This window comes from Lactuca sativa, chromosome 5 (assembly GCF_002870075.4).
Source record: "Lactuca sativa cultivar Salinas chromosome 5, Lsat_Salinas_v11, whole genome shotgun sequence".
Taxonomy (NCBI): domain Eukaryota; kingdom Viridiplantae; phylum Streptophyta; class Magnoliopsida; order Asterales; family Asteraceae; genus Lactuca; species Lactuca sativa.
In genome coordinates this window covers 341,530,621-341,556,937 of record NC_056627.2, presented here as the reverse complement: position 1 = coordinate 341,556,937, position 26,317 = coordinate 341,530,621, and the positions used below count along the sequence as shown (strand labels likewise).

Below are 26,317 nucleotides of genomic sequence, written 5' to 3'. Positions count from 1 at the left end.
CAATAAATAATTACAGTGTAGAAGTTTCAGTTGAACTATTTTTACCAATGGTTATTGTTTGAACATTTACCATATTAAGCACTCAAAATATGAGCCTAAATGGGTAAAATGTTCTCAATGCCTCATGTATGAGTATTTGTCTAGTCAGTGGGAAATGCGACCCAACAGTTTTAAGATAAAAGTATCTGTATACCTAAACGAATCAGACAAAAACATCACATCTGTTCAATTGATGTGATTTCAGTGAAGAAAATAAATAACAGAATGTGTAAATAATTGGAAAAAAACAAATAAAAGTCACAGAAAAGCTAATTTCTTTGCTGTTTCTTGATAAACGATAATCAGTTATACCTTTTTTCTTTTGTTTTTATTATACGTAAATGAAGTGGAAATAGTTTATGTGTTTAATTCGATTTACTTGGGAACAGAAAATGGGTCGCAAAATTCAGCAACTTTAGGTAGTGTCACAATCTTTCACCTGCAACAAGTACATTTTATGACATCTGTATTGAATGAGAGCTTGGACTTGTAGTGTACTCCGTTTCAATTCAATTATCAGAGCATTAAATTGTCAGAAAAATGCAAGAAAAAGAATGAAATTGAGATGATGATGATGATGATGATGATGTGTTAATGTAGAACAGAAATGAACTTAAATTAAACGAATTACAAAATCTACATAGAACGAAAGAAAATCTAGAGGCGTGTTTGTTTTTTTGTTTTGAAACAAAACGCCCTTAATTTAGATTTTGTAGCAAAAGACTAACCTCTCTTTGCATTTGATTCATCAAGTTCTTGGACTCGATTGGCTATTTTTCTCCAGCTTGAATCCATCAAGAATGAAAGATTTCAATCTGGAACCCAATTTATTTACATGTTTTTTACCTCGAATTTGAATGCTTTAAACAGAAGATCCAATTTAAATGAACTTTGACTCCATTATGGATTCCCATGGTACTCAAACTCCATTGTTTTGGAACAAGATCCATCTAAAATAAGCTATGATACTGAACACTGATTCTAAACCTGGAATTTACCATCTGGACATACCATTCTGTTCGTCTAAAATCCAAGTTCTACTTCTTCTCCTGGTCATTCTACCGAAAACAGAACTGGACAAACTCCGGCTTCTAGCCATTGATGCACCACCGGAATTGGTGGTTGAATTTGAAGATGGCCGTAGCCTCCCGAAAAACGAGAACATGTTGCGGAAAGCTCTTCCTATCCCACTTTCTCCACCTGCACTGTTCCTTCTTGATTCCCACATAATCCTCCTTGGAGTACCAGAATTATTGTTAAATCCACCGTCCATTTCCGTGTATACAACAGGAAGCTCCCTCTCACCGCCGCCGACGCCGGCTCTTCTACCGCCAGAGAACCTCCCAACTGCAAATCCGCCACCAGGTAATCTCCATATCGTTAATCCAACTGCTGATGATTCTTCCTCGGTTGGTTCAGAGCGTTCTAGATTGCTGGAATTTGAATCTGTTGAATCCGTTGGGAGTTCGTGCCGGCAAACCGGGCACGAGTTTCGGAGAGTAAGCCATGGGAGGATACAATCGGAGTGATAGATGTGTTTACATGGCATCTCACGAGCTTCAGCGCTGATCACGAACGCTTCTTTGCAAACAGCACAGTGTGATTCCGTGCTAACGTGTGCCTCTGAGATCTCGATCGTCGGCATCGATTCAATAGCTGCTTTTGAAGCCGGAGGATGTCCTGCCCGACCTAACCCGTTCATCTCGATCTGAGACAACTGATCGAGCAATCGGGCAAACCCTGACCCCATCAGAAACTCCGACATCGTCGGCGGCAACGGTTGTAGACCCGAACCTGCTCCGTCGTCGTAGTACAACTCAAAACCTCTCTCTCCAACCCCCGAATCCTCCACAGCGCCGTTACCTTCCGCAGGACCACGAAGAACGATGACCGGATTGAAAGGAGACCTATCTCCGTTGTTACGCCGAGCACCACGCCGTGAGCGTAGATCTGATCGATCGTTGTTTCCAAGCATGTACATCGCCGTGGCAGGAAACCGCCGGCGTGTACCCAGCGGTGGAGGCTCGCTGGCTTCCACGGCTTCCACGAATCCTCCCTCACAGTGTGGACATAAAAGGGTGTCTTCCGCCGATACTCTGACGAAGCGCGTGCATCGGTAACACCAATAAGACGCCGCCGTCGTCCTCGACATATTCTTCACGAAGGCAAGGCAAAAAAAAAAATGGATAATGACCTACAACCAGCTAGTTGACTAGTAGGTAACGATTGAATTTGTCAGATCCGGTGAATCAAGAAGAAAACAAATCAGAAATGTTAAGAGGATGAGATTCTGGGAGGGGATGAAATGTGAATTGGTTCAAAAAGGCTCTGCTTTTGGAATACAGACAGGCGTGATGATGCGGTTTATTGGTCCAAGTTCCGGGCGCAATTCCTATGTTAATTTCATACCGCGTATGTATTTATTTATTTTTGTGCGATAACATTTTATTTAAATCAATGTCAATTTTTAGAAAAAACAAAATAACATTTAGGTTAATCATATCGTAACCCCATAAACTTTTGGTTCCCTATTTATTTAATCATCGGCTTTTTCCTAGATATTCTATAGACTATAGGTCCTGTTCCATTGACTAAATTAGGCCTTAAGCTATTAAATTCTAAAATGTAGAAAAATTTCATGTACATCTACGTTTTTGACTTTCTTCCATAGTTTTTCATAAAAAGTAAAAGATCTAAAATTTTGCAAGACCAACATAATATGTGACAACTCTATGAAAATATTTCAACTATTAGGAGATATGAATGAAAAAATTGATAAGTGGATGTTTCATGTGGACGCGTTCACTCAAATGTGAAATCAAGAATCAAAAATATCCAACAACATCATGAACTTATTGGAAGAAAGGTGAAAGACTCTGTAAAATGGTTTGGTCTAGGCATAGTCGTAGATAGCAGTAAAAATGTAATTGTTCGTGTTTTGTTTTGAGTTTACGGTGTTTATGGCCAAAATGGGTTTACGGCCGTAAACACCTTACGGTTCCTAGTCAGGTCTTTAAATAGCGAGTTATGTCAGTCTTTATGAGTTGTTGATGCTCTCGTATACTTCCAAGTTGTATCAGACGTTTTACAGTATTAAAGCGTATGCAAGCTTGGTATTTTGCTCATTATTGGTTTATTAATTTGTGTTTGCATCTGTGATTGTCTTTGATCGTTGGTAGATCTATTTTCGGGACTTTACAATTGGTATCAGAGCGAGACCAGTGTCAAAGGCGTTCAACAGCTGCGTTTTCAACTAAATCGACACCCACTGCAGTTTAGAGAAATTTATTTCAGTTGAAATCAAGGTTTCCAGAAGTTTACGGCCTTAGTTTACGGCCGTAAACTCCTCTTACGGCCTCATCTGCACTCATCAAAATCGATAGTCTTTCACGTCTCTCAAGCCTTCGTAATCACACCTTAGTTCTGGGATTTAATTGAGTTGTGTTTTAAAATTAAAATCGAACTTTTTATTTGAATTTCATTGACCGTAAACTAAATTACTCACAAAAATTGACTTTCTGTTAATCGAAATTTGCACCATTATTTTTCGGAGTTTAAATCAATAAGTATTATTGGACCGTACACTCAAGTTTACGGCCGTAAACTACTTGACTTAAGGTTTACGACATCGAGTTTTCGGCTTAAAAGTTTACGGCTACGTGAGTTGATTTTTATAAAATTGAAATTAATTATTGAGTTAGTTTTAAAACAAAATAACTTTTGACCGTAAACTCCAGTTTACGGTCGGGAGTTTACGGCCCAGTATTTTCTGCCTTTATTTACACGACAAAATCAGCATTTTTACAGCCTTAAATTTTTTTGTGTGATATTTTTTAAATAAAATGGATACACAAAATTCAACTCAATACCAAGAGCTTGATGCTGTGATGGGTGCAACCACACGAATTCCAAGACTTATGTCAGCTGATGGTTTTCCCGAGTGGAAATATAGAATTGAGAAGTATATAAAGATGAAAGACTTTAAGATTTGGAAATGTGTTTTAAAGGATCCAGTCAGAATCACCACTACAGTTGGGGGAAAGGTGGTCGACAAGGAAATTGAAAATTATACTGATGAAGACTTTGAGAGTGTGGAAGAACAAGAAAAGGCATTAGCCATTTTGACTATGGCATTATCTCCAGACATTGCTCAAGGATTCAGAGAGTATACTTCTGCCAAAGCTATGTGGGAAGCTCTCATTGAAGTATATGAGGGAAATGAAGACATGCGGGAAAGTCGCCAAGATATGCTGAGACAACGCTTCAATATGTTTAATTATGTTCCTGGGGAGACTCTCGAAGCTCAACTGCAGAGATTTACCACTCTCAACACTGAGATGACTGTGGCAGGGATTTACTATACAAAGTCAGAGATTAATAAGAAGCTACTAAATGCTCTCCCAAAATCTTGGGACATGAATGTAGCAGTAATCAAGAAGACTAAGGATCTTAATCGACTTTCCCTAGCTGAAGTGATGACTGTCATCAAAGCGTGTGATATTGATGACAAACAGCGAGAGATCAATCATGTGAACTCATACTCATCTGCCAATCTTGGCATTTCATCTAATAATGCTCTCTCTTCTTTCTCCTATACTTCTGCAGGTTCATCTGCCTCTGCTCCGGTCATTCCTTACCCACAAGGCCAGCCTGTTACATCTACCCAAAATGTTTCATCCTCTAATGTGGCCTCCTCATCAAAGGGAAAGGAGGGTGATGAAAACCTTGTCTTTGCAGCAGGGCTTGTGAATTGCTACAATGCTCTTGTAGCTGGGGAACTTCCTCCTCAACTTTCATTTGCAGATCTTGATCAAATCCATCCAGAGGATGTTGAGGAAATGGACATCACATGGCAAATTGCCATGGTTGTATTTAGGGCAAAACAGTTTGCCAAAAAGACAGGGAAGAACAATTGGGGAATGAGTGCTGACAAGAAGGTTGGATTCAACAAAGGAAAGCTTCGATGTTTCAATTGCCACGAGCCAGGGCATTTTGCTCGTGATTGCCCACACCCTGATAGGAGGGTCAATAATGACAGAACAATGGTTGCAGTTGGGAATAATCGAAGCAGTGGTCAAGCAAACAATGAAAAGGCTATGGTTGCTCAATCATTTGACTGGGATGATCAAATACAAGCCCTAAATTTGTCTGGACCAGAAAATGCTCATCTAGCACAAGTGAGGAATGACGCTCAAGCAAGGACTGCAGCAGCTGAAGACAACATGATGAAACTTCAATTTGGCTTGATGGTATCCTCCTCCCATGAACCTAACTCATACAAGGTAAGTCTCCCATCATGTTCTAAGGCTTGTATAGATTATGTGAAAACTTTACAGGATAAAATTGAGATATTAGGTAATGAAGTAGAAAATCTTAGGATTCTTCGTGAACTCAATGATAAATTAATAAGAGACGTAGAAGACCTTAGATATGAAGGGTATCGACTTCGAAAAGGACAAAAACCACTTAAAGCTCAACTAGAATAAAAAATTAAAGACTTTAGGAGACTCCAGGAAGACTACAGCAACAAATGTGAAAATTACAATTATGTAGTCAAACAAAATGTTGAGCTTGTAGCTGAAGTTGAATCCTTGAAAGGAAACTTTGAGACCGCCAAACTTGATGTCAGAAAATATGATTTCTCAAGTGAGGTGGTTGCAAATATGATAGACCAAAGTATGCAGTTTAAAAGAAATCAATCAAAAGGTCTAGGATATAAATTTGTTCCTCCTCCCTTCAATCATTCATACGAGCCCAAGCCCTTGTCCAAAGAAGAGATTGCCAATGAATCATTTATGATTTATGGCAAGCCCTCCGGTTTTGTTTCGGGAGGATTTATTAATGTTGAAAGTACTAACATTTCTACTTCTCCTGCAGATCAATCCTTGAATCAGTCAAAGCACAAAGTTGAAGGATGTGTTTCTGAAAATAAAATCGAGTCCAAACCTGAAGCTTTTATTTTAAATAAAGACAATTCTTTGTTAAATGTTTTGAGTGACAATTTTGCTTCTGGTGTTTTAAATTATTCTGATACAGTTTTGAATGTTTCTGATATGTCTGATAAATCTTTGAACACTTTGGTTGACAATTTAAACGTCTGTGATAAAAATGTTAACATACCATTAGTCTCACAACCCTCAATAAATACAGCACCCTCACTTGCCTCACAACTTGATAATACTGCATGTTTTTGTGAGACAAGCAAGGGTGTTTGTGGGGAAAACAAATCTGACAAATGCAACACAAGTTCTAACAATAACTATCAGATTTGTTTTAATTGTGGCACTAAGGGTCATATTGCTCGAAATTGTCTTAATCGAATGTTCGTGAATTATAATCTTCCAAGAGGAGAGAACGAATTCAGAGGAAGATCATTAAATAGAAATTCCTCTAGAAGTCGCTCTCGAAATGACTATTGGGTAGATAAAAGAAATAGAAAAAGGGGCATATTTCACAGTCATAAAAGGTTTTTTAATCTCATCCCAAAGCTAACCATGCAAAGGTCAAGCTCATCCCAAAGCTATAATGGATCTTCAACCAATTCTGGTAGAAGTAAATCATGCTTTAAGCAGATCGTCACACATAAAATGACAAAGTTGACTGAATTTTTCAAAAAACCTAATTATATATGGAAACCCAAATCTATTCCCAATACGTCTTCTGTATCCTCAGAGAAGCTCATGTGCAATAAATCTGAAAAGGCATCGGGATCACCCAGGAAGATTATGACCTGGGTGCCCAAATCTAATTAAACCCACCCATTTTGCAGGGGCAGTTGCGGGGAAATGTCGTCAGACCATGGTTCGTCGACAGCGGCTGTTCCCGGCACATGACAGGAGACATCACCCAGTTGAACGACATTAAATCATTTAATGGGGGATATGTCTCTTTTGCGGGTGGAGATGGAGGAAAAATTACTCAAAAGGGCACGGTATCAAATGGAGTCTTGAGTTTTGAAAATGTGAATTTCGCTCCAGAGCTAAAACACAGCCTGCTAAGTGTTTCACAAATCTGTGACAAAGGCTATTCTACGCATTTCACTGACAAGGAATGCATGATTTTAAAGCCAGGTTTTGTCATCCCTGAAGAATGGATTCTCGTAAAGTCAAAAAGTCAGACCACATTGATTCTTCGAATGTTGAATCTAGACCTTCCACATTATTAGAGAAAGAGTTCATTCCAACTGATGCTTCCGCTGTCTCTTCAAACCTGATGGAATTACTCTTTCCTGACCTTATTGCAGATGAGTATGTTGCAGAACCATCTAGTTCTACTCAACAAGCAAATGAAGGAGGACTTAACATTCACACTCTACCTGTCTCTATCAATGACATCAGCCAAGAAATTCCCTCTAGGATTCAACGAGATCATCCGCTCGAGAACGTTATAGGCCAGCTAGACAGTGGTGTTAAAACCAGAAGTCAAAGTGGAGACGTGAATACATGTCTGTATTCTTGTTTCATTTCTCAAATTGAGCCCAAGAATGTAGAAATGGTTCTAAATGAACCTAGCTGGGTGGATGCGATGCATGAAGAATTGCATCAATTTGAAAAACTAGGTGTTTGGAAGTTAGTTGAATTACCAAAGGGCAAAAAGTCTCTTGACACACGGTGGGTTTATCGTAACAAGCAGGACGATTCAGGGGTCATTGTGCGAAACAAGGCCAGATTGGTAGTTCGCGGATTTCGACAAGTCGAGGGTCTTGACTACACTGAGGTTTATGCTCCCGTAGCTCGCTTAGAGGCCATTCGTATCTTCTTGGCGTACGCTTCGTATATGAACTTCACAGTTTTTCAGATGGATGTCAAGACTGCCTTCTTGTATGGCAAGGTGAAGGAAGAAATCTACGTTGATCAACCTCCAGGGTTTGTCGACCCGAAGTTTCCTAATCATGTCTACAAGTTGGATAAAGCGTTGTATGGACTGCATCAGGCTCCTAGAGCATGGTATGCAACTCTAACAAAGCACTTGCTCGAACATGGCTATACACGTGGTACTATCGATCAAACATTATTTATAAAGCATGTCGACAAGGACCAGATACTTGTTCAAATATACGTCGACGACATAATCTTTGGATCAACAAGCCAACAACTTTGCAAGGAGTTCGAAAGTGTAATGAAGAAACGATTTGAAATGAGTTCTTTGGGAGAAATGACCATGTTTTTGGGGCTTCAGGTTAAACAGAATTCAACCGGCATCCTTCTTCATCAGGCCAAGTACGTGGATGATATTCTTGAGAAGTTCGCACTTCATGATGCTAAATCTGCCTCAACACCGATGGCTGAACGACCCCTCCTGACTCCAGATCCAGAAGGCGAACCCGTAGATCAAACTCTTTATCGATTGATGATCGGATCCCTAATGTATCTTACTGCAAGTCGACCAGACATTATGTTCGCAGTTTGTCAATGCGCTCGCTTTCAGGCTAATCCTAAACTCTCTCATCTTATTGCTGTTAAAAGAATTTTTCGGTATATCAAAGGAAGCCCTAAATTGGGTCTTTGGTATCCGAAAAATTCTGAATTTAATCTTTATGCTTTTACTGACAGTAATTATGGAGGTTGTGAGCTTGACAGGAAATCAACTTCAGGAGGATGTCAATACCTAGGTGACAGACTAGTTTCATGGCAATGCAAGAAGCAGCACACTGTCTCGACTTCGACAGCAGAGGCAGAATATGTGGCAGCATCAGCCTGTTGTTCTCAAGTTATTTGGATCCAACATCAGCTGTTGGACTACGGTTTGAATTACTCAGAAACCCCTATCTATTGTGATAATGAGGCTGCCATACAAATTGCTAAGAACCCAGTCCAACACTCTAAAACCAAGCACATCGATATTAAAATTCACTTCATCAGAGACTGTTATGAACGATCTTTAATTCGAATTGAACAAGTCCACACTGATAACAATGTGGCTGACTTGTTCACAAAACCTTTTAACAAAGCTCGTTTTGATGTGCTTGTGGGATTTCTGAAAATGATACGTTTTGAGGATTAAGTTTTTTTTAATTTTAATTTTATTTCATTTTTTCGTCCTCTTAGTCTATTTTAACATTTTACCAAGTTTGTCTTCAATTTTTGTTAGGTATGTTTAAATTTGCGCATTTTTTTTCTTCTTTTGTTTAAAACTCTCAACTATGCACAAATTTAGGGGGAGAAAGAAAATACAAAAATAACAAAAATTACAAAAATCCAAAAATAATGTCATTTCAGTAAAGAATCTACATTAGGATTATTTCAAAGCAGCCTTCGTTGTAAGTAGTGTGATGGGAAATGATATTAATAAGTGATAAAGGACGACCTGAATCGGCGTAACGTACCTACATTGAATCATCTACGCTCTGCGCTCGATGTGCTGGTAGGCGCGAAAGATTTTAAAAGGGGACTTGACTAGGAAAGTTGAACCTAATGAATTTAAGGACTCGACAAACTTGACCTAGTTAGATCCGTTTAATCTGACATCACGACGCTCGGATAGGTTGAGCAGGGAGATAAACATGAGAATCTACTCGTCACATTAATTGAACCCGTACTTGGAACCGTGGCTTAACTTTTCCTCGATGTGCGGATTCTGTCCTTAATTCCGGTTGGATGGGGCGACTGGTAAATTCCGATAAATTAGGTCTGTAGAAAATCGTTTTCTTTCTTTCTTTCTGTTAGTCATATGTTGTCTCCTTTGCGCGATTTCTAATCCAACCTGGTACACAACATATGCAACTCCATTTCTCTGTAAGAAATATATATGCGCTTGAAATATATGTGTGAACTGTATATGTGAAAAACTTCTCATCTGTTAGCCACATGCTGTCTCCTTTGCGCGACTTCTAATCCGACCTGGTACACAGCATATGCAACCCTCTTCTTCTCAACCCCTCTGAAGTAGTTAGCAATAGGATTCTGTATCCCTTCTCTCTCTGAATGATTGTCTGCTCACCCGGTGTAAGGAGTACTCTGGAAGTTCTTGATGGCTGGGGCATATCAGGAAGCGGGAAACACGTTCCAGTACACCTAAAAATTGAACTCATACAGATTGTCTGTAGATCTCGCTGCTCAATTTAGGTGGACAACAATATCCCTGGTTGTAGTCAATTAAATGGTCATAAGGTAATTTCACGTAAGATTTAGGAGTTATAATAATTACCAGAAATTTACAATTAGGTATATGCCCGAACTATGTCATTGGTAAAAGGTCCAAAATGTCACAAATCCTTCGCGTTTAAGTGGACCACAATACTGGCAATCGGTCAGACGAAGATGTGAAAATAAGGGTACCGACAAGTAGAATAAGGCCGTCCAATAACTTTGATCCAAGCATCACAAAAGAAGTGGTAGTTAAAGTATTTCTTAATTTATTTGACGTTGATTTTTTATTTTTATTTTTATTTTTAATTTTAATTTTATTTTTATTTTTATTTTTATTTCTATTTTTTAATTTTAATTTTACTTTTAATTTTATTTTTATTTAATTTTTCAACTTAAAATTTTATATTAATTTTATTTTACTTTTATTTTAAAAAGTTTTTATTAAATTAATCCTCAAAAGGTTTTATTTTTATTAATTGGCGAAAAATTAGAAAGACTGGGTAGCTATCAGGCAGGAGGGTAAGAAAAAGGGAAAGGTAAAAAGGTAAAAAGGGGAGTTCTCGGCCGGAATCTCCCCACTCAATAGTTTCCGGCCGCAAACCTCTTCCAAAAGGCTCTCAAGGTGTCGAAAATTTTTTCTTCGATTTTCGGAAAAACAAGTATACCATCGTGAAGGTAGTATCGTGTAGATCACGAATATATATTTTGTTTCACGGAATCTCATCGCATTGTGCTTAAAATTAAATAAACTCAAGTTGAGGAGTTTACGGCCGTAAGCTTAGGCCGTAAACTCTGAAACTTGATGATTTGGATTCGAAATTGTTTTGTTATGATGCGACTTCTCGTTGTGTTCATGACTATATGCCTCTCGTTCGTCATCTCATAGTGAAAAGACAAATTTTGGCCTTTTTCGGTGTAGACATTCATAGGCCGTAAACTCCCAGTTTACGGCCCGTGAATTCAAGTGTAACTTTTCTGGACGGTTTGAAATATTTCATAGATAATTATGCATCGTATTTTCGAAGTAATTTCTAGGCCGTAAACTGGAGTTTACGGCCCAAGAACATTTGTCGATTCAAGCTGTTTGTTTGACTGGGTAACGATTGCTTGTTTTTTCTTTGCTTAAGCTGTGAACCTAAATTTTTCTAAGGGAGTTCTTTAGGCCGTAAACTAGAGTTTACGGCCCAAGAACCAAATCTGTCAAAAGGTTTAATTTTTTTAAGAAACATACATCTCTAATAAATAATTTTTATCTTGATCAAATTTTATTGTCATATGTTTGTCAAAATAAGTTTTATCATTGGTGTAGGTTTCTTACAACTGTGTTTGAGTGCAGAAAAATGGCAAATCTCAAGTTTGCAGACATGCACAATCTGGCAATAGTTCTTGCTGATCCACCTGTCGTTCATTCCGACATGCTTTCAATGATTCACAGGTTGCGTGAATGTTGTATTGCATCAGCTTTGACAGTCAATCCGGTGATCTATCAGAACATCGTTCGTGAGTTTTGGGCGACGGCAAGGACGCAGCTGGATGATGATGGAAATTTCACAGTCGCAGCGAAGGTGCAAGGACGAGATATTGTAATCGATGAAAGTTTTGTTCGAAATGCGTTGCTGATTGATGATCAACCGAACTATCCGACGGAAATTGGAATAGAGGATGTTCAGAGAATACTACGACGTATGAGTTATGAAGGAACCTACCCGCCAACGTTGAAAAAGCTGCTTCATCCATATTGGAGATTTCTGGCTCATGTGTTCGTAAGTTGTATATCCGGTAGAAGGAGTGGGCATGATGAAATTTCTCAACGCACAACTGGTGCATTGGTATCTTTGGCCTCTGGAATTCATTTCAATTTCTCAAAGTTCATCCTAGAGGAATTTGTCATAAACATCCGGGCTTCTACAAGGGATACTTTTCTCCAATATCCCCGCTTCATTCAATTGTTTGTCGAGATGCAGTTTCCTGAGGTTAGAAAGTCAGGAGATACCCTGGATATGAAATCGTTGGGTCCACACACTGTGGGACTCATTAAGCAAAACCGAAGAGGAAAAGTTGTCTTTCGAGGGCGTTATCGATTGGAAAAATTCGGTAAGTTTACAGAATTGGATGAGACGCCAGTGTCATATGAATCATCAGAACCGACTTCCTCTGAGAAAACGTCTACTGAGGGTTCGACTCCAGCAAACTTTGTGATAGACGTGACTGAAGATGATGAAGATTCACAAGCTCAGAGAGATCAAGGTACCTCTAGTCATGAACATGAGTCGAATGATAGACAGGATGAAAAGGAAATAGGTACCGGTGATGATGGACGAGACTCATTTGAAGATCTTGATCTTACGGGATTTGATAATGATGATATTGCTGCTTCTTTAGCCAGTAGTGCTAATGTTGTGTCTAACGAGATATTTGACACGATTTTTCAAAATGTTGATGATAGTGTTTTGCCATCAACTGAGAAGAGAAAAACGAGCGAAACTCTTACTCCAATTTCCGAGCAGATGGTATCAACTTCAATTCCAATGGAGGTAGTTGTGGGATGTTCCCCTCCCGTGTCTATTTCTCCGTCATCTGAACCATTTGTTAGTGTAATACCTCCACAGGCTGACCAACCTCAATCTAAGAGGAGAAGACTTGATGAAAGACCATCCGAGCTAATTACTAGTTTGATCAGTGGTCTTCCTACACCACCAATCACTACTGCTACTACACGACTTTCTGTAACAAAGATGTTTGCAACTGGACCTAGTTCAGTTTTTGATGTTGGTGGCCCTTCAGCTCCGCCTGGTTTTCCTGTTCCAAGATTTAGTAGGGATGCTGCTTCTGAGAGACTAGCTTTGCATATGGCAGAGGAACAGTTTCGTTCGTCTAGCCCTCAAGGAAAGAACATTTCTATGAGTAAAGGGGATGCTCCTGATGATGATTCATCTGATGATAGTTTACGAAAGGAGATCTCGGTATTAAGTCAGAAGAACATAGAGCTTGACATTCAGGTAGCTGAACTTCGTGCTCAGAACATTGAGTTACGTACTCAAGTGTCTAAACTTCAGTCGGATAGAACTTATCTTGGCGGACAACTTGCAGAAGTTAAGAGGGATAGAAGAGTAAAAGATAAGCAGATTTCTGATCTTCAAGAACATTTCAATCTGCTGACTTCAAGCTACTTCGAACTGAAAAAGAAACTGGAGGATGATTTTGGTGAAAAGTATAAAACAAGCGTAGAAGAACAAAGAATAAATTTACATGTGCAAGCGTATCCAGTAGATGTGCCAGCTGGTCAATCTTCTGGTTCTGCTGAGCGTATTAGAGTTGTTCCTCCTATGGCTTCTCATATTCAAGAGATCATTCGGAAAAATCAAGAAGATGATACTGAAAGGGGGCAGTTATTATTCAAGCGAAATGTTACTCAGAGCAATTCTAAGGGGGAATCTTTGATTACTGTCACTGATCTTGAAATTGTTCGATTCAGAGATACTTTTGGAGATCGGTCGGGTGTAGCTGCTTGGGGATTTCACGATCCTCTTCGACTTTGGATTATTATTCGCAAGAGTGGTAATTCAGAGTTGTATAAGGATATTCGTGCCTTTAGTTCATTGACAAGGGTTGATCTTGCGGAGTTATCACAAGCTCCGTTTATTAATCTATTAAACAATCCTCAGGTTTCGCAGTTCAAATTCTTTCTAGATGAGCAAGTGAAGAAGGGATTTCCTACAATGCCAACTGCTGAGTCAGTCATTCTGGAACATCCAGATGTGTTTGAAGCTTCTTCTGATAAACCTTTACAGTTGGTTATGTGGCCGCCCACGACTCAAGTTAAATAATTTCCCATTGTTCAAGGTTATAAAGATGGATCGCTCGGTTCTATGGAGTGCTGGGTTTATGATGAAAGTACTTGTGGTGCAGTCATTAAGCTCAAGAATGGGTGCATACGGTTGTATGATCAAAGAGACCTTCTGCAGTTCAGGAAGTGGGATATTCATTATTTGAGCAATTTTCAAATCAAAGTGGTTGAAGATATCTATGAGCATGGAGCAAAGGTGTATACCAGGATGGTTGCTGAGATTTTGAGCAAAAAGATGTGGAATGGTGCTATGGGCCAAATGGATGTCATGCTAGTAAAGAAAGGAATGGGGCCGAGCTAGTCCAAACCAAGGGGGAGATTGAAAGACTCTGTAAAATGGTTTGGTCTAGGCATAGTCGTAGATAGCAGTAAAAATGTAATTGTTCGTGTTTTGTTTTGAGTTTACGGTGTTTATGGCCAAAATGGGTTTACGGCCGTAAACACCTTACGGTTCCTAGTCAGGTCTTTAAATAGCGAGTTATGTCAGTCTTTATGAGTTGTTGATGCTCTCGTATACTTCCAAGTTGTATCAGACGTTTTACAGTATTAAAGCGTATGCAAGCTTGGTATTTTGCTCATTATTGGTTTATTAATTTGTGTTTGCATCTGTGATTGTCTTTGATCGTTGGTAGATCTATTTTCGGGACTTTACAAAAGGGAAAAATAGAATGCGAACTTATCACATTACAAGTTTACAACTAATATCAAGGTTCTAAAAAGCTCGTCATGGCTCAGTCATGACGCGCCATGACTCCAAGGCTTGCACCTGCCGCCAAACTTTGCCAAAATACCGCCTTAACTCATATATGTGTATAAAAATGAAAAATAGTTGAAAATACATATAAACATATTAATTATATAGAAAATTGTCACCTTAAGTCACGCTGTACAAACGTCGTGACTCGCCAAGACTCGGAAAAGCTTGAGGCATGACATTATCGGCAAGTCACGCCTTACGTAATTTAGAACCTTGACTAATATTCATGAGCTTTTGCCCAATAACTATAAAACATATTATAACTTAATATCCTAATTTTGAAAAAATATTCATGAGCTTTTGGCCAATAGCTATAAACCAACACTTTGCAGAATCATCAATCTTATTAAAACTACCCTGATAATTATTTATGCAAAAATCAAACCAAGTTATACAATAAAAAGCTTTCATCGATAGATTGTCCAAAGTATAAAATTATTCAACACCTTTGGAAAAAAAATCAAAAGTAAAAAGCAATGATAGAAAAATAATACAATATAATTTGTAGTTTACTAAGTGAAAAAAAAAAAAAAAAAAAAAAAAAAAAAAAAAAAACAAACAAACATTTGGGTTTAAATATTGCATCATTACCATTCAAGTGTCATTTACAACCTTTTAGACTGTATCCAATGTACTTTCTTATGTGATCTAAGAATTTTTTGTACATCTTTATTGAAGGAGGCACTTCTTGAATTTGATTAACCTAAAAACTGTCACACCCCAAAACCGGAACGGCGGAAACGTTCTGGGGTGGATGACGTCATGTCAAGTATCACAACACATGCATTATAGTAATCAAAGTACAACAAAACATTGCATTAATAGAAATAGTTTTACATGGTTTACATACAATACATCAAAGTAATACTGGTAATAATATAAGAGCAGCTTGGCACAAAACCGTCTTCAATAGAAGCTCCTGGAATGTACCTGTCTAAAGCTGACCTGAGAATACAAGTTATTTGAAAAGCGAGTATCAGCATTTTTACAAATGCTGGTGAGTTCATAAGTATTTAGTGTCATTTTATTCAAATAACTTTAATAAAAGTGGTAGTTCTAGAGTATCCATTAAGTTAGAGTCCTTTCCAGAAAATCCTATATTTTCTTTAATAAAAGCAGTCTTCTACCAAGAGTGGACGGAGTTATGTGGTAAAAAGTAGTTTTCTCTTAATCGCTATCATTATCAAAATACAGAATTTGATTATTTAAAGAAAGCAAGAGAAATCAAGGAAATAACATATGCCTCAGCAGTGAAGACTGTTGACTAAGGCAAAAGGAATCATAGACTCCAGGAGAGTATCGAACAAATGACATGCCCGGCTCGGTCTAACAAAGGAAGACACAGACCCCAGACGGTACCAAATGAAAGGTACAGCTAGCAAGGTCTAAAAACAGAGAATACAGACCCCGGACAATATCAAATGTAAGATACAGCTAGCAAGGTCTAAAAACAGTGTGACTCTGAGAGTGGGTTTTCAGCATACAGTGTAAAGTACAGTGTAAAATACAGTGTGAAATATCGTTACCTTAATGCCATGAATTATAAGGTAACCTGGGATACTTGTAACCATACTAACCGACACTAGAGTACCTGACGCCCTACAAGCGTCAATATAAAATATGACATTTGTCACCCCTTGGCTTGGTAGGTCGTGGACTGTAGCTAGCAGTCAGGGTGCGGGGGTGTCAATCCCGTATAAATCTATACACACAATGTCTGCTCTCCCTACAGGAGACTCTGGTTACCAACTAGACGACGGAGAAGGTCGTGTCCCGAAGATGCATCCCAAATAGTGGGTAGTGGGTTTCCAATATAAGTGATGAACTAGAGGTAGAGACTCATAACTGAACTGACTAATGTAAACCTATATGTCTATGCTTGCATACATAATATATAACTAATGAATCAAACAACCTTCGGACGGCCATCCGATCACACCAGACCACATCTCAACGAAGAAAAGGAAATAGGGCGGACAAGCCTTCCTAAGTCCTTCAGTCATTAGTTATATGCATCTATACAAGCACAGACATACACCTAACTACGTCTAAGTGTTTAACAAGTGGAAACGTATCGTGAAGTATAACCGAATCGTGATGTATAAGCGAATCGTGAGGTATAATCGAACAGTGTGGAATAACCGAATCGTGAAGTATAAGCGTACAGTGTGGAATAACCGAATCGTGAAGTATAAGTGTACAGTGTGGAATAACCGAATCGTGAAGTATAAGCGTACAGTGTGGAATAACCGAATCGTAAAGTATAAGCATACAGTGTGGAATAACTTATTCGTGAAGTATAAGCGTTAACAAATATAAGTCTATCATGAAGTGGAAGCGTTATCAAGTAGGAGTTTAAACTAAGTAAAAGTGAAGCAGCGGTATCTAACAAGTAAAAGTATACGACATGAAAGAGAACTTTGATGAAAACCTTGGAAAAACCTTTATACTTAAGAAAATCACAACTTGGTATTCTTTGGTAAAATAAGTTTGAAAACCTTAGAAATTCTTTGGAAACCTTTCATAAACCAATTTAAAATGAACTTTGATAAAACAGTGTAAGTAAGAGTTTTGAACAAGTGAAAACATTTTAGAAAACCATTTACAGTATCCTACTCGGTAAAACAGTTTGCAGTGTGGTAAATCCTTGTGCATGCGGGTTATCAATCACATGTGATTGATATGATAACTGGCATGTTTAACTTGTGTCCCCCCCCTATAAAACATGTAAAAACATTTAAAAGGTTCATTTAGGGGTATGAACTCACCTGGTGTAAGTGGATCCGACGAAGGTACCGGTTGGGTGCTCGGTGTCAAGTAAAGACTTGGACACACTTAGTGACCTATTTAACATATGATAACATATGTTCACATACAATTAGTATATATAATACCAATTTAACAAGTATACGCATCCTAAAGTGCGGAAAACACTTTGATTAAGTGTTTGGGGTGTCCCGGGTAACATCTAAGGGTGTGTATGGCTTGAATAAGGAGTTTACTTTCCTAAAACTCACTTTATATGAGTTCACGGTTGGGAGGCCATATTCCCCATGAGTTTACGGCCGTAAACTCATGGGAGGATTGTTTCAGGGTAGTTTCAAGTCCCAAGTGCTTCTAGAATTGGTTTTAAGTAATTATTCGATGCTATAGGGGTGTTTAGGGTTCCAAGAGTGCACTCCCTTGGAGTTTACGGTCCAAATGACCACTCCTTGGGAGTTTACGGCTGTAAGCTCTTGGCTTGGCCGTGAACTCTCATGCACCCCTTTAAACTTTGATTTTAAGCCCTTGTTTCAACCCTAGCATTTTCTAGTGAAGGTATAAGGCCAGGTAGGGGACATTTACTATCATTTGGCATGGTTTGGGGGTGTTTATGGCCTAAGCATGTTCTTGGGCCGTAAACTTCTTTTTACCCCTCATTTTCATGTGTTTGATTGCTCCAAACCCGAAATAGCAAGTCCCTAATTTATATCTTAAGCCTATAGGTGGTTTGGGAGTGTTTAGACTTGATTTAACAAGTTTAGAGGGTGTTTACGGCCTAAGCATGTGTTTGGGTCGTAAACCCTCTTTATGTCTCAAAAATTGTTGTTTTATGGTTCAAACACTCCTAGGCTAAATCCCCAATTAGTTTCCAACCTCAAGGATGAGTTTAAAGGCAAGTTTGGCATCATTTTAGGGGTTTACGGCCCTAGAATGTTCTTGGGCCGTAAACTCCTTACTCCTTGCCTTATTGGACGATTTTTGAGCTAATATGACATGCAATGGGTTGTAAAACAAGCTAGGGTACAAGAACTTACGATTTGGAGGCGGAAACTTGCGGTTTTTGGCGCGAAAAATACGTTGTAAAGAGAGAGTTTAGAGAGAGGGTGAAAATGGGTGGAATGAAGTCCATTCCCCCTTATATATGGGTTGGAGTTGAAGCTCAGTGGGAATCTACCCAATACTGCCGTTACACGGGGCTTTTGGTCGCACCCGATTTAGGGGTCGTAATAAAATTTAACTTTTTCCAAATTAATATGGAAATGTAAAGTAAGTGTCTTTATTTCTTTTATCCCGACGTTAACGACATATAATATAAATAAACAAAACATTTATTTATTTGGCGACCTCTAATTAACGGAACTTTTATAAAATGGAATATTCCGTTAACGGTAACGGGGTAATGTAACGGAATAAACTTTGGGTTGTCACAAAAACATTTTGCTCCTCTAATATGCTAAGGCTAAAGGATATGGTGAAACATCCCAAAAATACAACCCGAAAATTTCATTTTTAATGTACCAAAGATCATAAAACTGAGTATCACATAATAAAACCATACGTTGCGTATCTCAAAACCATATTAAAATACTGTGAGAAAAACTGTGCCACAACTGTATCAAAACATATCTAAGAAACCGAATCAACTCCCAGGACAAAAACTGAAGCTGTGGTGTGTGCGATGTCATCATCCCGAGCTCTTCCCTTTACTTGCGAAAGTACCTGAAACCAAAACTGAAACTATAAGCACGAAGCTTAGTGAGCTCCCCCAAACTACCACATACCACACAATAACAAATAAAGCACATACTAGGCCTTGCCCACTGCATCGGACCGAAGTCCGGAACTAGTTGCATCGGACCAAAGTCCGGAACTGACTGCATCGGACCGAAGTCCGGAACTGACTGGGACCTTGTCCCCTGCATCGGACCGGAGTCCGGAACTAGCTGCATCGGACCGAAATCCGGAACTGTCTGAACATAGCATAACATAAACATGTATCTGCCAACATAACACATATACTGCATCAGACTGATGTCCGGAACACATAACACAAAACATGCTTGAATCATAAAGACATCAAGCACTCTAACTACTGCATCGGACTGAAGTCCGGAACTACTGCTAACTAAACGGGCCGGCATTGTGGCCGTAGACCCGTTCCTACTGGAAGGAAACTCACCTCGTGAACTGGCTGCTGAGTGTATGGCTCTGGAAGCTATCTGTTGCTGCTCCGGTAATTCCCCGGCTACAATTCCATAAACACACTCAATCAAATACTAGTAACTTAATTGGGGTAAAATGACTCTTTTACCCCTGGTCAAAGTCAACTCTCCTGGTCAAAGTCAACCTACAGTTGACCTGACTCGCCGAGTTAGGCCGCCAACTCGCCAAGTCTCTATTCTCACTTCTCAACCCTAGTCGCGGCTACTCGTCGAGTATGACATCAACTCGACGAGTTCCCTTTCGATTCTAGAACTCAGGCTATCTGCATCCGACTCGCCGAGTCGTATGAACAACTCGACGAGTTGTTCTTGAGCTAAGAAGATTGCCTTGGACTCGCCGAGTTGTATGAACAACTCGTCGAGTCCCTCCATTACTGAGTCTGACCTCCAACTCACTGAGTCCACTCTACTACTCACTGGTCCCCACTCGGCATCACTCAAAAGGGGAAAAATCGGGGACTCGCGACTCGACTCGCCGAGTCGTTCTTCCGACTCGCCGAGTCGCATGCATGCAGCTACTCTAAACTCGATTCTGCTTGAGTCCAGCGCATAAAACTTATAGATATGGGCTCCCTAAGCTCGATTAACACGTAAAGGTTCTATCTTTACGTGCCCATATACACCCATGAAGATTAAGAGGCTCAAAAAGCATAATAAAGGCTAGACGTAGGGTTCTCAAGCAAGGAAACTTCGAAAAGGCACTAGATCAGGGCTCTAACACTCCTAAATGAATAGATCTAGGGATATCTCGGCCCAACAAGGCATCCATACAACTATAAAGCTTGGAAAATACATTAAACTAGCCTTAGAGGTGTTCTAATGGAGGTTTTAAGCACAAAACAGGATAATTCCGAGACATACCTCAATGAACTCTGACTTTGGCCTTGCATCTTTGCTCTACACTTCCTCTTTTTGGTCCTTTCTTCTTTTTCTCCTTCAATCCTTCAAGAATCCACACAAAAACACTTAGATCATACAAGGAATGGTTTAGGGTTTCTCACAAGATCTCTGAGGGTGAAGGAGGCGAGTTTGGGGCACATAACATTGCTTAAATAGTGAGCAAACCCGGGGATTTAGGGTTTCTTCCTGGCGGGCGGACTCGCCGAGTCCCGAATATAGACTCGTCGAGTCGCCGACTTACACATGCTCGAAATCCCTTCTCTACTCGACGAGTCGGGCTTAGACTCGCCGAGTCCCTCTTGAAAACATCTAAATAAATAACATGGAAACAACATACCGGAGACGGGTCGTTGGGACTCAACCAATCCATGCCTACTATAACCTTATTCCCTCGCAGGGGAATAGGGACCAAGTCCACCGGAAACTGCTCGTCGAACAACTGAAGAGAACATCCTCTATGCACTCTGGCGACCCTCACGGTCCTGTCATCTGCTATCTCGACCTCTAGTGGACAATCCAGCTCCCCTGGGGCTCTACTAAATCTCTTGCTAAGCGTTAGCGATACAAACGATCGGGTAGCCCCCGAATCAAATAATACTATAGCAGAAATGTCGTTCACAGAGAACGACCCTATACAAAACATATAACCATAAGCAATAATCAATAATAATATAGAGATGAAGGGAAGATACATACCCGTCACCACATCAGGAGTCGCTCGTGCCTCCTCTGCTGTCATCTAAAAAGCTCTACTCTTCACCGCTAGCGCCTCGGCTCAGCCCTGCCGGCCATCTGTAATCATCAAAGTAGAAGGGGCAGGTGCAGCCACCTTCCCTGCTGCAGCTAAACTCGGACACTGGGACTTTTTATGTCCCCTCTGATTGCACTGAAAGCAAATCAGATCTGATGCTGCAATGGCGGTAGCAGGGGCCGTACAATCCCTGCTCAAATGCCCAGTCCGACCGCACTTGTAGCAACCGGAACTCCCTGCCTTGCACACCCCATCATGCAATCTCCCACGCTTGCCACATCGACCGTGGCTCTGCTGACTCCTGGATTTGTGATCTGAAACCTTGGGCTTTTTGCCCGAACTACCTGTACCCGAAACCGCCTCCGGTTTCCTCTTCTTCTCCATCTCAAGGTCAATCTCCCTCTCTCGAGCCCTAGCAATCATGTCATCCAGCGTTTTACAGCTGGACCGGCTCACAAACTGGCGGATATCGCTCCGCAACATCTCATGATAACGGGCCTTCTTCATTTCCTCATCGGCTGCATACTGAGGAACGAGAAGAGCCCTCTCCCTAAACTTGGCGGTGATCTCCGCCACGGTCTCTGTAGTCTGGGTGAGGTCCTGAAACTCTCTGGCTAACTGCTGCACCTCAATAACCGGTGCAAACTCCGCCCTGAACCTGGTAGATAAATCAGCCCAGGTCATGGCATCTAGCGTTGCATCATCTCCAATGGTATGTCCGACCTCTTCCCACCAATCGCGTGCCCTGTCCTTTAGAAGACAGGACGCCAATCTAACCTTGTCCCCCTCGGGACACCTGCTCGTGCGGAAAGTGTTGGCCACATCCGCCAACCATCTAGTACTCGCTATGGGGTCCCGTGCCCCGTGGTAATCTGGAGCTCCACATGCCCTGAACTCCCTGAACGTAAGTGTGCATGACCCCATCATGGCCGCCACCTCGGCACGGAAGGTGCCCAACCTCTCATCCATCAGCTCTAGGATACCCTCCTTGATCGAACCGAATATTACAGGAGTCTGCTCCAGTATGATACGAGTAATCTCTGAAGAAAGAAACTCTCTGGTCTGCTCATCCATACGCTCGGCCCCCGAGCCTGATCCTGATCCCTCCCCGGCACCGGCACTGCCGTCTGCTAGCCTCGAACGCAAAACCACCATTCTGAAACACATCATGGCAACATCAGAAAACTGAAGTATCTCAAGGGATCATTGATACTACTACTAGCTTCCTGTTCTTGTCTCAGCCTTCCTTGATTCGAGTATGGATCCTCTGCTTTCAGTAGTACGGGCCCATACTACCTTCCACATCTATCCGTACGTTCCTCAAGAACTGCCTTGACTCCACCAAGTCACTACTACTACTACTGATCTCTGCTACTCTCATCTTAGGCTTGCCCTAGGGAAATATCTGACTCCACTCAAACCAGTCCTCAGCTGCCGAAGGCCTCCTTGTAATGCTAATTAGCCATCAACTGAATACCATCACATGTGATGAGGCTCAGATAATCCTTCGAGTAAAAGACTCGTCCCTACAACGGTTAGACTCAAACGAGAGCTGGGCAATAGGGCCAAATCCAACACTCTGAGATTATTCAACCCTGATCACATGTGACGTGTCGTATTCACCTAACGGCTAACTCCCATCACCAAGAGTCCTATAAAGCACAAAGCAAGCAGCATTCGGACACAGGAAACTACTCAAGCAAATCTATTCTCATGACAAGAAACTGTACTAGCATACAATGCTAAGCTCATACTATCAGGCATAACCTACACATGCTATCCTACTATTATCTACTCAATACTAGCATGAAATTCTTATCAAGTTGGAAGACATAAAGCAGGAACATAAGGCATCCTCCTAGATCCTTAGTCCTATACTAGCATGCTGTTCTACTGAAACTGAAACTGAAACTGGAACTAAAACTGAAACTGAAACTAATGATCATAAACTTGTATGGGTAATTTGGGAGTACTTACTTGAGCTTGGCAGATCGCATGCACCACACCCTTATCTTGTTTAAAAATTCCTTTCCTTCTAAGTGCTTTTTAAAATTTCTTTCGAAAACATTTTTCCTTTTGAAAATCTTTTTATCTTTTCCCTTAGTTTGAGTTCAGATACACCTGAAAGTGTATCTGAATCCCTCAAACTAAGGCTCTGATACCAACTTGAAACATCCCAAAAATACAACCCGAAAATTTCATTTTTAATGTAACAAAGATCATAAAACTGAGTATCACATAATAAAACCATACGTTGCGTATCTCAAAACCATACTAAAATATTGTGAGAAAAACTGTGTCACAACTGTATCAAAACATATCTAAGAAACCGAATCAACTCCCAGGACAAAAACTGAAGCTGTGGTGTGTGCGATGCCATCATCCCGAGCTCTTCCCTTTACTTGCGGAAGTACCTGAAACCAAAACTGAAACTGTAAGCATGAAGCTTAGTAAGCTCCCCCAAACTACCACATACCACACAATAACAAATAAAGCACATACTGGGCCTTGCCCACTGCATCGGACCGAAGTCCGGAACTAGCTGCATCGGACCGAAGTCCGGAACTGACTGGGACCTTGTCCCTTGCATCGGACCGGAGTCCGGAACTAGCTGCATCGGACCGAAATCCAGAACTGTCTGAACATAGCATAACATAAACACGTATCTGCCAACATAACACATATACTGCATCGGACTGATGTTCGGAACACATAACACAAAACATGCTTGAATCACAAAGACATCAAGCACTCTAACTACTGCATCGGACTGAAGTCCGGAACTACTGCTAACTAAACGGGCCGGCGTTATGGCCGTAGACCCGTTCCTACTGGAAGGAAACTCACCTCGTGAACTGGCTACTGAGTGTATGGCTCTGGAAGCTATCTGCTGCTTCTCCAGTATCTCCCCGGCTACAATTCCATAAACACACTCAATCAAATACTAGTAACTTAATTGGGGTAAAATGACTCTTTTACCCCCTAGTCAAAGTCAACTCTCCTGGTCAAAGTCAACCTACAGTTGACCTGACTCGCCGAGTTGGGCCGCCAACTCGCCAAGTCTCTATTCTCACTTCTCAACCCTAGTCGCGGCTACTCGTTGAGTATGACATCAACTCGACGAGTTCCCTTTCGATTCTAGAACTCAGGCTATCTGCATCCGACTCGCCGAGTCGTATGAACAACTCGACGAGTTGTTCTTGAGCTAAGAAGATTGCCTTGGACTCGCCGAGTTGTATGAACAACTCGTCGAGTCCCTCCATTACTGAGTCTGACCTCCAACTCACTGAGTCCACTCTACTACTCACTGGTCCCCACTCGACATCACTCAAAAGGGGAAAAATCGGGGACTCGCAACTCGACTCGCCGAGTCGTTCTTCCGACTCGCCGAGTCGCATGCATGCAGCTACTCTAAACTCGATTCTGCTTGAGTCCAGCGCATAAAACTTATAGATATGGGCTCCCTAAGCTCGATTAACACGTAAAGGTTCTATCTTTACGTGCCCATATACACCCATGAAGATTAAGAGGCTCAAAAAGCATAATAAAGGCTAGACGTAGGGTTCTCAAGCAAGGAAACTTCGAAAAGGCACTAGATCAGGGCTCTAACACTCCTAAATGAATAGATCTAGGGATATCTCGGCCCAACAAGGCATCCATACAACTATAAAGCTTGGAAAATACATTAAACTAGCCTTAGAGGTGTTCTAATGGAGGTTTTAAGCACAAAACAGGATAATTCCGAGACATACCTCAATGAACTCTGACTTTGGCCTTGCATCTTTGCTCTACACTTCCTCTTTTTGGTCCTTTCTTCTTTTTCTCCTTCAATCCTTCAAGAATCCACACAAAAACACTTAGATCATACAAGGAATGGTTTAGGGTTTCTCACAAGATCTCTGAGGGTGAAGGAGGCGAGTTTGGGGCACATAACATTGCTTAAAAAGTGAGCAAACCCGGGGATTTAGGGTTTCTTCCTAGCGGGCGGACTCGCCGAGTCCCGAATATGGACTCGTCGAGTCGCCGACTTACACATGCTCGAAATCCCGTCTCTACTTGACGAGTCGGGCTATAGACTCGCCGAGTCCCTCTTGAAAACTTATAAATAAATAACATGGAAACAACATACCGGAGACGGGTCGTTACATATGGTCACCATACATGCCTCACGTCATCTTCACTATATGTTCACTACCATTTTAAAATGGTTATCACTCCACATTATTTATATTTTACATTTTTTTATATATTAGATTAAATTTAAAACCATAATTTTAAACTTGAATAATCATTTTACTAATAAAAATTAAATAAACATATTACTAATTTTTAAAATTAAATAAACGTATAATGGTTAACTTAATTCAAATATATGTGGGAGGGTACAATGTCAATAAGATTAAGAGGCTCAATATCTAGGACCATAGTTGTAACTTTAGTTAAAAACAAAATGAATTATTCTTTTAAACCTGTTTTCTAAACCATTTAACTACATCTAAACTCTCTCAATACATTCAAATATTAAATACTCTCACCCTATCAAGTTATATGTGAACGTCCATGACTAGCCCCATTCCATAACACAACTACGATTCAAGGGGCGGTGTTCACGCGTAGGAAATACTTCCATATCGTATGACCTAATATCAAAGTTTTTTTTTTAAAGAAAATGAACCCTAAAAACACAGTGGTCATGTTCTTCTGCACCTTTTGAACTCCCTTTAGCTGAACTTAATTAAAGTAATTACACTTGGGGTACATTTAGTATAAAAATAAGAATTACATGAAAAAATGAAAATAGAATTGCAACAAATAATGAAAATACAAAAAAATCAAATTGGAAAAAAGAATTAGTTTTACTGTTTTGGATAATAGAGAATTCACTAAAAAATATTTTTGTTTTGTATAATAAAGAATTTACTAAGTAAATATTTATTATAATTTTTTTTT

The 26,317-nt window shown here is 40.2% G+C and overlaps 1 protein-coding gene across 1 annotated transcript; it reads right to left on the bottom strand.

The window, feature by feature from the left end:
- Positions 1–630: 630 nt before the first annotated feature.
- Positions 631–2,440, bottom strand: LOC111907283 (E3 ubiquitin-protein ligase RDUF2). The gene has a single exon (XM_023903069.3). It carries the CDS (start codon positions 2,189–2,191, stop codon positions 1,034–1,036), a length of 1,158 nt encoding a protein of 385 aa, XP_023758837.1. The 5' UTR covers positions 2,192–2,440; the 3' UTR covers positions 631–1,033.
- Positions 2,441–26,317: the final 23,877 nt, after the last annotated feature.

Excerpts from the sequence above, each read along its gene's own strand:
- LOC111907283 (XM_023903069.3), bottom strand. The coding sequence starts at position 2,191 with ATGTCGAGGACGACGGCGGCGTCTTATTGGTGTTACCGATGCACGCGC.